Source organism: Loxodonta africana, chromosome 7 (assembly GCF_030014295.1).
Source record: "Loxodonta africana isolate mLoxAfr1 chromosome 7, mLoxAfr1.hap2, whole genome shotgun sequence".
Lineage (NCBI taxonomy): Eukaryota > Metazoa > Chordata > Mammalia > Proboscidea > Elephantidae > Loxodonta > Loxodonta africana.
The window spans coordinates 115,299,328-115,313,854 of NC_087348.1; the positions used below are offsets into that span (position 1 = coordinate 115,299,328).

General features: G+C 36.4%; 1 protein-coding gene across 2 annotated transcripts in view; it reads left to right on the plus strand.

The window, feature by feature from the left end:
- Positions 1-14,527, plus strand: part of CEP57 (centrosomal protein 57) — a 50,153-nt gene that overhangs the window by 23,406 nt on the left and 12,220 nt on the right. For both annotated transcript variants that reach the window (XM_023554732.2, XM_003415656.4), the window contains exons 3-4: positions 11,774-11,953; positions 12,303-12,424. In XM_023554732.2, the coding sequence (XP_023410500.1) occupies positions 11,774-11,953; positions 12,303-12,424 (302 nt within the window). The remainder of the gene's footprint in view (positions 1-11,773; positions 11,954-12,302; positions 12,425-14,527) is intronic.

Consider the following 14,527-nt stretch of genomic DNA (forward strand, 5'->3'; position numbering starts at 1 on the left):
CTTTCAATTGTTTTTCTGTTTTTTATTTCATTTAATTCTGCTCTAATTTTTATTATTTGCTTCTGGTGCCTGAGGGTTTCTTTTGTTGCTCTCTTTCTATTTGTTCAAGTTGTATGGATAATTCTTTGATTGCGGCCCTTTTTTCTTTTTGGATGTATGCATTTATTGATATAAATTGATCTCTGAGCACTGCTTTCACTGTGTCCCAAGGGTTCTGATAGAAAGTTTTCATTCTCCTTGGATTCTGTGAATTTCTTTATTCCATCCTTAATGTCTTCTATAACCCAGTCTCTTTTGAGCAGGGTATTGTTCAGTTTTCAAGTGTTTGATTTGTTTTCCCTGCTTTTTCTGTTATTGATTTTCACTTTTCTGGCCTTATGGTCAGAGAAGATACTTTGTAATATTTCAAGTGTTTTGGATTCTGCTAAGACTTGCTCTGTGACCTAATATGTGGTCTGTTCTAGAGAATGTTCCTTGTTCGCTAGAAAAAGAAGTGTACTTGGCTGCTGTTGGGTGTTCTGTATATGTCTATGAGGTCAAGTTGGTTGGTTGTGGCATTTAGATCTTCTGTGTCTTTATTGAGCTGCTTTCTGAATGTCCTGTCCTTCACCGAAAGTGGTGTATTGAAGTCTCTTACTATTATTGTGGCGCTGTGTATCTCACTTTTCAATGCCATTAGAGTTTGTTTTATGTATCTTGCAGCCCTGTCATTGGGTGCATAAATATTTAATATGGTTATATCCTCCGGGTATATTGTCCCTTTAATAATTATATAGTGTCCTTTCTTATCCTTTATGATGAATTTAACTTTAATGTCTTTTTTGTCAGAAATTAACATTGCCACTTCTGCCCTTTTTTGATTGTTGTTTGCTTGATATATTTTTTCCATCCTTTGATTTTTAGTTTGTTTTTGTCTCTAAGTCTAAGGTGTGTCTCTTGTAGGCAGCATATAAATGGATCATGTTATTTAAACCATTCTGCCATTGTCTGTCTCTTTATTGGTGCATTTAGTCCATTTACATTCAGCGTAATTATGAATAGGTATGAATTTAGTGCTATCATTTTGATGTATTTTTGTGTGTTGTTGACAGTTTCTTTTTCCCACCGAATTTTTTGTGCTGAGTAGTTCATCTTTATGTATTGTCTTTTCCTCATATTCATAGTTGTTAATTTTGTTTCTTTTGAGTATATTTTTTTCTTGTATTTTATTTTGATGTGTAAGATAGGTTGTCTCCTTTGTGTTTACCTTAAGATTTACCCATATTTTCCTAAATTTAAACCTAACTTTTATTTCTTTGTATCGCCTTGTTTTCCTTTCCATATGAAAGATCTTTGACATTTCTTAGTCCATCTTTATTGCTTTAATGTTGTCTTCTTTTACATAATAACATTGCTGTTTCCCTGTTTTGAGTGTTTTTTTATCTTGATTTATTTTTGTGATTTCCCTGCCTAGGCTGACATCTGATTGCTCTGTCCAGTGTTCTAGTCTTGGGTTGATAACTGACATCGATTTTCTAACCAAAGAATTCCTTTTAGTATTTCTTGTAGTTTTGATTTGGTTTTTACAAATTCCCTAAACTTTTATTTATCTGGAAATATCCTAATATCACCTTCATATTTGAGGGACTGTTTTGCTGGATATATAATTCTTGTATGGCGATTTTTTTCCATCAGTGCTTTGTATAAGTCACACTCCATTGCCCTCTTGCTTGCATGGTTGCTGCCGAGTAGTCTGAGCTTATTCGTATTGACTCTCCTTTGTAGGTGACTTTTCTTTTATCCCCAGCTGCTCTTAAAATTTTCTGTCTTAGTTTTTGGCAAGTTTAGTTATAATATGTCTTGGTGACTTTCTTTTAACATCTACCATATGTCGTGTTCGATGAGCACCTTAGATAGATATCTTCTCATCTTTCACGATACCAGGGAAGTTTTTTGCCAAGAATCTTCAACAATTCTCTCTGTATTTTCTGTTATCCCTCCCTGTTCTGGTACTCCAATCACTTGTAGGTTATTTCTCTTGATGGAGTCCCATATGATTCTTAAGGTTTATTCATGTTTTTAAATTTTTTTATCTGATTTTTCTTCAGATATATTGGTGCCAAGTGCATTATTTTCAAGTTCAGAAATTCTGCCTTCCACTTGCTCAGTTCTGCTCCTCTGACTTTCTATTGAGTTATCTAATTCTATAATGTTATTGTTAATCTTTTGAATTTCTTATTGCTGCCTATGGAGTTTTCCAGCTTATTAAATTTTTCATTATGTTCCTGAATAACTTTTTTAATTTCTTCAGCTGCTTTATTTGTGTGTTCCTTGGCTTGTTCTGCGTATTGCCTGATTTCCTTCGTGATGTCTCGAAGGTTTCTGTAATTAATTTTTTGTATGCTGCATCTGGTAATCCCAGGAAGGCGCTTTCATCTAGAAGATCCCTTGATTTTTTCTTTTGAGAGCTTGTTGAAGCGATCATGGTCTGTTTCTTTATGTGACTTGATATTGACTCTTGTCTCCAAGCCATCTATAAGTTATTGTATTAGTTTATTTTATGTTTGCTTACTGTATCCTAGCTTCTTGCTTTGTTTTGTTTTGATATGCCCAAATGGGTTGCTTGAGTGAGCTAGCTTGATTATTTTTGACTTTGGAGCCCTGATGTCCTGTCCCCAGGTGGCTATAGGTATTATCAGGCATATCAGCCTGGGAGTTCATTCATTTTTCTTGTATGAATTCAGCTCAGGTGTCCAGGTAGCTGCTCCTGAAGTGCATGGTACAGGCTCTGTCCTACAGTCTTAGAGAGGCAGGGGTGATTGGTGTAGGTACTGGTATCTGGTTGCAGCAGGGGGTCACAGTCTGAATAAGGCAGGAACTGAGAATCATCCCCCATGTGTCTCTGAGGAAAGCGTGTCCCTGCTTCTGAGAGCGTGCAGGTGGGTGGGTTCTGCAGACGGACCATGGGCGCACCCAGTGTTTTTGGTTGTAAGGACTGGGAGGTACTAGTTATCTTTGGACCCCTGTCGTGAGTGGCTGGGTGATTTGAGTGGAGCCACTAGTTCTTAGGCCCCTGATGTGGATAGATGAGGACTCTGTTTAATAGGCAAAGTGGTGTCAAGCATCAAACACCCACCTCTCCACTGCACAGCTGAAACAGTTGTATTCTGCCAACAAGGGCCTATTCTCCTGAAATAGGCTACACAGGTCCATGCAGGGGGAAAGGTACTCAAAGTCCACGGACTGTTTATGCCTTGACAGGAGCCACTTCTGTCCTGAGCTCCCCTAGTTAGTGGAGCTGGCGAATTATCTTTTCCCGTAATTGCAAATTTATTCCTTCTCCAAGGCTGGGACGCTGGCTCTAGGTTCTCAACAGGGTTTATCGCAGGCCCAGGGAAATCAACAGCTGCTGAAGCCACGTTGGGGGCGGGGAGGCATGTTAAAATATATGCAAGTACTTAGCTTTTGCCGAGAGCGCCTTTCTTCTCTGGTTCCAGAATTGTGAGTAGACTGGGTGGCTGGCTGCTTCTCGCTCAGGAAACTGCAGCCAAATGCTAAGATTAGCCTGCCACAGCGGCTCCCAGGAGTGGCACCTGAGGGCTCCTGGTGATTCAGGTTCGGTAATTCCTCTCCACTTCTGAACCATCTCTTCCTCCCCCGCCACTCAGTTCGTTTTCTAACTTTGCGTTTGATGTTGAGGGCTCCTAGCTTGTCATAAATATACTCGTTTCACTTGGTTTTTTTTGGCCTTTTGTTGTAAGAGGCCTCGCCGGAAGCATCTGTCTTTCCCCCCATCTTGGCCTCACCTCCAAGTATTGAAATTTTTAAATGACACCAGACTACTTGTTAAAATTTATTTCAACAAACACTTTGGAGCCCTATTATGGGCCAGGATTTACACTGCTAACTGCACTTGGGTATTATTATCTGCCTAGTATTTTACTAAATAGTCAGTTGATGGTTTAAAAGAAGCTTTATTCTGAGATTAATTTTTAAGGTATTTATAATACTTTTCCCAGATGAACTAGAAAAGTTTGTAAACTAAGAAATGCCTGTTTAACGTATGATGTGGCTAAGAAAGAACACTTTTTTTATCTAGGGAATTACTAGTCATAACTGCCACGATATTAGTGATTAAACACAACTAAAGAAAAGAATGAAATATAACAGTGGTCAGGTAAAGCAAATACAATTTATTTAATCCTCACAAAAACTTGCATGATGAATGTATTTTCAAATTTTACAGGTAAAGAAATAGCGCAGAGAGGATTAGTTTAATATGTTCAGTAGTACAAGGATCCTGATAGAAAACTAGGATTTGAATCCAGGTCTTTGTGATTTCAAAATCGTTTCTTTTCCCACTTTTACCTCTGGTTCATTCATTGAACCCTCAAATATTTATTGAATGAGTAAAATCAAATTTTGAATAAGTACTCCATATGTTAAACCTTTTTTTTTTCTTATACACATAGTAAGTAGTTTTTTTTTTTTTTTTTTACTGATACATTGCTGGGAAAAAGACTTAAGTTACTACAAGTTGAAATTGACTTGATGGTGACTGACAACAACTCTTTTTCAGTTTAGTTATGGTTTAATATATTTTAGTTGATATATTTCCATTTCACTTTATCAGATTATCACCTAGAAAATAGAATTTGATTAATACCTTAGAAAGAAATAATTAAACTGTTTCTTGTAGTTTGCATTTTTATAATTCATTTTGAGATTTAGCTGGAAAAGAAGTGAACAAGAAATTTGAAATTATTACTGTCTTTAAAAAATGTATTAACATCTTTAGCATCAATTGGTCTCGACCCACCTGGAGCAAAGGAGAATGAAGAACACCAAAGACACAAGGTAATTATGAGCCCAAGAGACAGAAAGGCCATATAAACCAGAGACTACATCAGCCTGAAGCCAGAAGAAGTAGATGGTGCCCAGATACAACCAATTACTGCTCTGACAGGGAACACAACAGAGAACCCCTGAGGGAGCAGGAGAGCAGTGGCATGCAGACCTCAAATTCTTGTAAAAAGACCAGACTTAATAGTCTGACTGAGACTAGAAGGACCCCGGAGGTCAAGGTCCCCAGACCTTCTGTTAGCCCAAGACAGGAGCCATTCCCAAAGCCACCTCTTCAGATGGGGATTGGACTGGACTATGGGATAGAAAATGATACTGGTGAAGAGTGAACTTCTTGGATCAAGTAGACACACGAGACTATGTGGGCAGCTCCTGTCTGGAGGGAGATGAGAGGCCAGAAGGGGTCAGAAGCTGGCCAAATGGACACAAAAATAGAGAGTGGAGGAAGGGAGTGTGTTGTCTCATTAGGGGGAGAGCAATTAGGAGTATATAACAAGGTGTAGATAAACTTTTATATGAGAGACTTAGTTCATGAACTTTCACTTAAAGCACAATAAAAAATTTTTTAAAAATGTTATTAACATCTTTAACCTGTTAAACCAAACCTTTTGATGTTGAGTCGATTCTAATGCATAGTAACCCTATAGGACAGAGTAGAACTGCCCCATAAGGTTCCCAAGGAGCAGCTGGTGGATTTGAACTGCTGACCTTTTGGATAGCAGCTGTAGTTCTTAACCACTGCACCACCAAGGCTCCATTAACATCTTGAGATTGACATCTTTAGGGCCTTTTAAAAAAGTGATAATGAACATCATTCCAAATACTTTCAGTATAACTATTGCTCAGATTGTTCAGTACATTTTAAATGGCATAATGTGGAGAATGGCTTAGACCTTTGAAGCAAGATAACTAGCTATAAGGCTATTAGAATAGGCTATCAGGCTAGTGCTTTTCAACATTTTGAATGTCATAATATATGTGGGAAATGAAATGGTAATGTGTCTTAGCCACACACTGAAATGATTGGTGACAACTAGCTAGGTAGCTTTTATTGCCCCAGGTCACTCTTAACCTCCCTGAGGGCTGAATAAAAAAAACATTTTGGCCAATCTGTTACAAATATCTACTTCTGCTTTCTATTTTTAGTTGCAAGTTGTTTTGATTGAAGTATGTGAAAAAAAACTGGCCTCACAAATAGGTAGTTGGAAAATGAGTTTTTTAATAGACTTTTCCTACAATTTATGGGCATTCTTCTTTGATACTACATGAAAACTTTAAAAATTGTAGTTTCTTAAAAATTAGTTGAATCTGTAAACACAGTGAATCTTTCATACTTTGTGTTGGAGGCCCCACAACTATCTACATAGCTGGAGATTCACTAAAAAAAAACTCAAGAGACTCAGAAGTAGTTGTATTTTTTGCTATTGTTTATACAAAATACTATCAACAAGGGAAAAAGACTCAGTTGGAATCTGGAGGAATCTGAGCACAGTCTTCCAAAATTCTTTCTCATGACGGTTACCCAGAAAACATGGATGTTCCTCCAGTAATGGACTGCAGCAGCATGTATGGAGTGTTCCTGTCCAGGAAAGCCCACATAAGACTCAGTGCAGGACATTTATTAGGAGCTTGCCAGGGTTGAAATCACCTTGCAGAAAGCCGTTTGGCCTTTGTTCTCTGTTCTTTCAAGCATACCAACAGCTGAGGCTAATGAATGGGGCTGACTAACCAAGAGGGGACTTCATGGGGCCAATGCTGACTAAACCTCACAAGCTATCATGTGATCTGTCATGGCCACGTGGGGAGGCTGTTAAGAGCCCTGAATACAGTCTCATATAGAGCTTCCTGGTTGTGAGCATGCAAGAGAGAGAATAACGCATCCCTCTTTGGGACATGGAAGCTTTAAGCTGTGACCCCTTCCCAGAGCTCACTCTGTGTGTCTCCATTTGTATCCTTTATTTTATTAAAGCTGTTTCTATAGCTGTGGTGTTCCCTTTGAGATCTGTGAGTTGTTCCAGTAAACGATAGGACTGAAAGGAGCAGTGGGGGCTGGCTGGTAAATGGAGGGAGTCATATGGACTTTGAGCTTGGTGTTGGTACCCTGAGGGAATCGAGTTAAAACCCCAGATTTGGAGCTAGCTAGTCTGAAGTGAAGGAGCCCAGGTTGCACAGTGGTTAAACACTTGGCTACTAACTGAAAGGTCAGTGGTTTGAACCCACCAACCACTCTAAGGGAGAAAAGACCTGGCATCTGCTTCTATAAAGATTACAGCCTACCAACGCTATGGGGCAGTTTTACTCTGTCCTGTAGGGTGTGTATGAATCGGAATAGACTCTGCTGCATACAACAACAAAAACAAAGCCAGATACCTCAGGGATAGTGTTAGGAGTCTTGGTATTAGATGTAAGTCTTAGGTGTTAAGGTAGGTAAGGGATGAAGTTGTGATTTTAAATCTAGGTAGGGACTGGAGAACAAAGATTTAGGCCCAATTGAGATCTTTTCTGGAGTAATGTTTCCTTTGGGAAAGCTGGGAGTGATGAAGGGACTAATCAGAAAAAGGGAACTGGAAGAACTCTTACTCTGGCCTAAGGAAGAGACCAGCTGGCTCTATGGATAGAAAAGTTATATCTGACAGATCAAACCTGGACCTATTTTGTGTGTGCACTGAGATGCATACATGAAGACTTTAATACGTATGTTTTACGGATTGAATTGTATCTCCCAAAAATGTATGTCAACTTGGCTAGGCCCTGATTCCCAGTGTTGTGTGATTGTCCTCCATTTTGTGATCTGATGTAATTTTCCTATATGTTGTAAATCCTAACCTCTATGATGTTAATGTGGCAGGATTAGAGGTAGTTGTGAGGCGGACACAATCTACAGGATTAGATTGTATCTTGAGTCGATCTCTTTTGAGATAGAAGGGAGCGGAGAGGATAGGGACCCCATTACCACCAAGCAAGAAGAGCCAGGACCGGGGAGCATATCCTTTGGACCCAGGGTCCCTTTGCTGAGAAAATCCTAGACAAGGGGATGATTGGCGACAAAGACCTTCCCCTAGAACTGACAGACAGACTTCCCCGAAGCTGGCATCCTGAATTCGGACTTCTAGTCTCCTAAACTGTGAGAGAATAAATTCCTGTTTGTTAAAGCCATCCACTTGTGGCATTTGTTACAACACCGCTAGATAACTAAGACAATAAGAGACCTACATGATGTTACTCAGAACTCTTAATATTGTTAATTGCATTTCAAGTTCATCTGAAATAATAATGTGTGAGAACTGCCAGTTTTTTTTTTTTTTTTAAGAGAGGTTATAAGAATGGCCTTATTCTTATAGCTAATAAGACTATAAAGTTGGAAGTGTAGAACTGGCACAGAACTAGACATTAGTGGAACGGAAAGCTCAAAGACGCTGTATAAGAAAGCAGCATAAGGATGATATTCTAGGAATGTATACATTGATACAGAGCAGAGACATACTCTTGAATAAGTATGATATAAAACAGTAAAGAAAGGGCAATTTCATTGAAATATTATGTAAAGGTGTTTTCATGTATTGACTTATGTCCCCCCAAAAATGTGTGTATCAGTTTGGCTGGGCCATGATTCCTGATATTTTGTGATTTTCCTGTATGTTGTAAATCTCACCTCTCTGATGACAGTAAGGGGATGGGCGGCAGCTGTGTTAGGCAGGACTCAGTGTACAAGATTGGAATGTGTTTTGAGGCAGTCTCTTTTGAGATATAAAAGGGAGAAGGGAGCAGAGAGACAGGAGGACCTTATACCACCAAGAAAGCAGAGCACGTCCTTTGGACCCGGGGTCCCTGCATGGAGAAGCTCCTAGTCCGGGGGAGGTTGATGAGAAGGCTGTATAAAGTCTTCCCCTGGAACTGATGCCCTGAATTTGGACTTTTAGCCTACTTTACTGTGAGGAAATAAACGTCTCTTTGTTAAAGCCATCCACTTATGGTATTTCTGTTACAGCAGTGCTAGATGACTAAGACAGGTATAGACAAGCCCAAAACACATTCATCAAAATGTTTATAGTTATTATTAGGATTATGGGTGTAATGTGTTCCCTTTCCGTTCATGTTTTTTTTTCCCCCCTAAATTTTCCATAATGAACACTGATTTGTCCTTTTTTAAAAAAAAAGAAAATGAAACTGACTTATTTAAATTTATAGGTTTGTAGTACTTGGAAGAAAATTAATCTCTAAAACTTTAATTATTGAGCAAGAAAATAATTAAAATAAGTAAGCGTTAACTTAGGTTTGTTAAAGCATCAAATAGGACTAAGGAAGTGGAGAATGAACTAATGTTTGGCCCGTGTTTTGTTTTGAAATAAAAATGCTGGAAATTTTAAGGAACAGAAAGGGAAATAAGACAGAATTAGGAATAAAAAAGAATATGGTAGGTCATTATAGAGACTGTTAAGTTTAGTTCTCTAATAAGTTGGAATATCTTCACGATTTAAACAAAAGAAAAAAATGCCTGGGGGAAATTTTTTTTTTAAGATGTCAAAGTATTACTTCCATAAGTCTCTAGCCCCAGCGATTTTAGGAAGTAAATTTTTTTGAAAAAAATGTTTGAAAAAGCAGTAATCCCCATGTCACTAAAGAATGCAGAAAAGCAAATACACCCCCACCCCCATTCTTTTTTTAATCCAGAATCTCACTGATCCACAGTCGCTACATATAAAAGTAAAATAGAGTGTAATGATAAATACAGATGTTAAAATTTGAAGTGCTAGCAAAGTCATATACTATTAAGTACAGTTTGATGAAGGAATCCAAGAAATATTTGGCATTAAAAAGGCTCATTTTAGTAAATACACCACAGTGGTTCAAAAACGGTTTAAAAAACTCAGTTGCTATTAAAGGGTATTTGTTAGTTTTCTCTTATTACAGTTGTTACCTGATAATAGTGGGCACATAAGAGAATTATTGTTCCCTTAAATACTAATTTTATCTTTCCTATAATTTTGGACCCCTGGTGGTGCAGTGGTTAAGCATTTGGCTGCTAACCAAAAGGTCAGCAGTTCAAATCCACCACCAGCTCCTTGGAAACCATATGGGGCAATTCTACTCTGTCGTACAGGGTCACTATGAGTTGGAATCGACTCAACGGCAACAGGTTTTATAATATAGTCTCTTCAGTTGATTTTCAGGTTACTACGTGTATGTGTGTGTATCATGTCTCTGTTCTTTCTAATTACATTGTAATCTTTTTGCATATCAGCAAGAATAAGTTGACTGTAATATAAAATAATCATTCTCTTCTTTGGGGCTTGCCACATCGAGGCACTCAGAAATTTGGTGAATGAACGAATGACTTTACTAAATGGAAAAGTGCTTTTTTTGAGTGAGAAGACTTAATTTTTGAAAGATGTATGTTCTCCCTGATTGAGTAGTTTACATGAGGTTTCTTTTAAATAAGTGTTTAAGCAAAATGATTCTGAATAATTGGTAAGGATAATTTTGAAATGTTTTAAAAATGTAATGTGGGAGACTGGCAGCACTGGTTTCTATAAAATTTTAATAATTAAAATGTTGACATTAGTGGAACCAGAATGAAGTCTTGGACTGTTCAGGGTGTTTATAAGTAGTAATTGTATCTGTATATATAGGTTTATGTGTGATATATTTGGCATTTGCATTTCCTTCCTTGAATACAAAAGTACTTTTTATTTAACTTAAAGAATTAGATATAAAAACATGTGAAACTGTAAGTATAATAAAGGAAAATATAAATGAAGTTTATCTGATCACGAGGAGGGAGAATCTTCTATGTAGATAAACAAAACTCGATGGGAGGGACTCTTAGATATAACTACAAAAAATCAAAATATCTGTACATCAAAAGTTAACACCAAAACTAGATATAAAGGCAGATAAATAAAATGGAAGGGGGAAAAACTTTTTCTTATAGAAAAATGGAGAAAGGAAATTCACAAAAGGGAAAATTGGCTCATTTTATGTATCTATAAACTTCTAATAGAAATGAAAAATAAAATAAGTAGAATAGCATGTTTAGCTTATCAGAGTGGCAGGCAATTTTGTGATAAATACTAGTCTCTATTGTGTTGGCAAAGATGTGTACGTCTAATGAAAGCAATGGTCCACCTCAAGGTAACTGGATAGTCTGTTTCAACTTGGGAATATTCTTTGATCTAGTAATTTTTTAATTACTGATCAGTAGAAAATCTTTTAAGACTCACCTGGTTGTATGAGAGAATGCTCAGTTTACTAATGCCTAAGTGAAAAACACACTTAGATAAATTTTAATCTCAGTTTATTTTACACATGTAGGAAAAGATTGAGGGAGATAACCAGGCATAACGTCATTATCTCTAGGTAGTGGAATTGTTGCTTGTTTTTCTTTTCATTGTCTTTTCCTGCACCTTCCACGTTTCTGCAGTGAACACACATTACTTTCATAATCAAAAACAAACGTTTTGGTGGGGCATTTAGAGAATGCTTAGTTTTTTTCCTAAATATTAAAAAAATACAGATTTAAAACAGTAATTCTTTTTGTGTGTAACAATTTTTAATTCTACACTTACATTCTAAATATTATCCTTTTAATAGGACAGAAGATGATTAAGACAGTTAATAATGTACTTTGGAAGAGTTATATGAATTTTGGGTAATTAAATTTTTTTTTACCGTTTTATAAAATCTTTGAAATGTTTTTACCATAATAATGGGTTTTTTACTTGAATGCCTAGCACATTTCAGAGATAGAAAAATACTCTCTGAGTGGATTTTTTAAATTACTTCGAGATAATAAACATTATAGTGTTCCCCGAAGTGATTCTCCATTGGAGCCATTAATTTTATTATTATTTTTTTAATGAGCTTTTTATTTTTGAGTGAATTTTCTCAGTATATAGCATTACCTTATAATGTCGGTGTTTGTATTTGTCAGCCATATTTTCTGCTCTGAAGAATCTTCAAGAGAAGATTCGACGTTTGGAACTTGAAAGGATTCAGGCAGAAGAAAGTGTGAAAACCTTGTCTAGAGAAACAAGTGAATATAAGAAAGTACTGGATGAGCAGATACAGGAAAGGGAGAACTCAAAGAATGAGGAATCAAAGCACAATCAAGGTTTGTTTAATTTTGAAGCAAGTGAACATTGTGTATCAAAATAGGTATTATGAAAGTATTCTAATAGAATTCCCCGTTAGTGTTTTTAAGTGGTTGATAACTGGACAATACCAAATGCATTGATTGTATTCAGGTGCATTTTGGGGAGCAAGTGCCGATGGTATGTGTTGCATTTACTGACTAGCCAATTTGACTAGCATATAGAATGAGAATGATTTAGGTCATCTGAAAAGATGTCTAGAGCTATTATTGTAAAGCGTTTATTATATACACAAGATTTAATTTTTGTTAATAGCTTGTTAAAACTGTTCTATGAGTCAGCTAATGTCTGCTTGTGTATTGTTTTTAGAACTGACATCTCAGTTGTTAGCTGCAGAAAATAAATGTAATCTTTTAGAGAAACAATTGGAATACATGAGAAATATGATAAAGCATGCAGAAATGGAGAGGACGTCTGTCTTAGAGAAACAGGTATGGCACCTCACAGATTCCTACTCATTGGCAGTTATGGAGAAAAAATACAGACCTTTTTCTCAGTGACTAATAACGCTGTTGTTACTTTAATCATATCTCCTTTAATCTTAAGTAATCTAGAGAAACCACTGGTAGTACCAGAAGTTCATTTTGGAAAAACTACTAGTGTAAGCTTGGAAGGATATGATTTATTGTTTTTTTCAGCGTAGCTTTTAGAGTTTTCCTTTCAGTGGACCCTCACACATACTGCTGTGTCCTCTGCACGCAGCTTTGGGAGCTTCTGCCTTTGTGTAATGTAAGAGCCCAGGACTGAAATTAAACCAAAACCAAACCCCTTGCTGTTGAGGACTGAGATTACTTGGGATCAGTTATGGTGTCTTAAGGTTTGATTGGCTTTCTTCATTGCTGTTGTATTTGGTAGAGTTTTTTTTTTTTCTTTTAATTGGAAGAAGACGATTGGAGTTTACCTGTTTTGTGATTGAACCCATCCTTTGCATTTGTTAGCTGCATAAAAAAGTGTTTTTCTCAAGTAAGATGGGGAGTGCTAGGATTTGACATGAAAAAATCTAGATTCAAGGATCAGGTCTATAATTAGTTGCTTAATCTTTTGAAGTCATTTTAACTTTTTTGAGCTTACATTAAAAAGTATGGATAATCATAGAATGTACCTCTGTTGCTCTGAAGTTTGTTTAAAGACTTAAGCAGACAGCAGATTTGAAAACTCTTTATACTTTCTGAAACTCTTTACAGTTGTTGTTATCTGGCTGTGGCAAACCAGAGGACTTTATTTATATTCTGCACATCTGTGAGAGAATATCTGCAATATCAGTCTCAAATATGTATTTTTTAAAACATTTTTCACTCTTTCCTATTATGAACCTAGAATTTTAATTTATCATGCGTAACACAGTTTTCAGGCAACTTAACTTTATTATACAAGCTTTGATTACTGCTAGTGCCACGTAGAAGAGAAATTATATGTTTTCTACCCTCAGTCAGCTTTCAGCCCTTGTTGGAAAGATAAGAACTAAAAGAAACATTTGAAAAATTGTACAGCAGTGTTTGAGAGGATTCCTCAGGAGCTAATACCTAGTTAGAGGTCTCTTCACTGTGCCCTATTATTTCAGTAACCATATTTTTTGCTACCAATTGGGTCTTTATCAATCCACCTATATTTTGTCGTTATTTACAATGTACTATTCTCAATGTTTTTTCTTTTATCTCAGAACATTGTAGTAATTCTTAACTTTTTTAAATATCTGAAATTCTTAGAATGTTAATCCTCTCATCTGTAGCATTTGCTGATTCTCCCTATGGTGTTTTGTTTCCTTTTGGGGACTCTAATTTTTATTTTTCATAGTGAACTCATGTTCTTTAGAGTTGTTTACCTGGGAAATCCCATATTTCCTAAGTATATAAGCAGCTTAATGGGATTCATGGGTTTTAATTCAGATTTATGTAAATTTATTCACTCAGGGTTCTTGCATCATGCAGATTGTACATTGACAGATATTTTATTTTGTGTCCCTGCGCGTCTTATATGCAAAGGCACCAGTACTGCTTCATGTCATAGTTGCCTTCAGTATCTCTGCACTGTACTGCTCTTTGAGTCCCTTTTTCATTTTTGCAACTGGAGAGTGCACTTTTTTGCTTTCAGATTTGTATGTAATAATATAATCCTACTCTGTTTTATCAGCATCTGTATGTGATGGATGGGGTGATGTTAGTGATCATTTCAATCTGCACATTAGAGCAAAACAACAATATGCAGTAATTCTCTTCATTGGGATATTCCAGTGTTCAGGAAATAAACATCTGTGGGGCAACTATAAGATGTCTTGGCTAATATATCTAGGAGTTAACTGTTAGACAAATATAATGGATGTCTTACGATTATAACACTTGTTCCATCAGTAAATTTTAGATAGCACTTTTAATAAGGATAATTATTATTAAGAATAGTTCCAATATTGGCAATAAAACACAGTTTATGCCAGTTTTAAGTTAATGTATTCTTTTAAGAGCTATCAATATCCACTAAGGTGTTTAGTACTTCACACAAATTTATGATAAGAGTATTTATATTGCTTTGTCATTTTC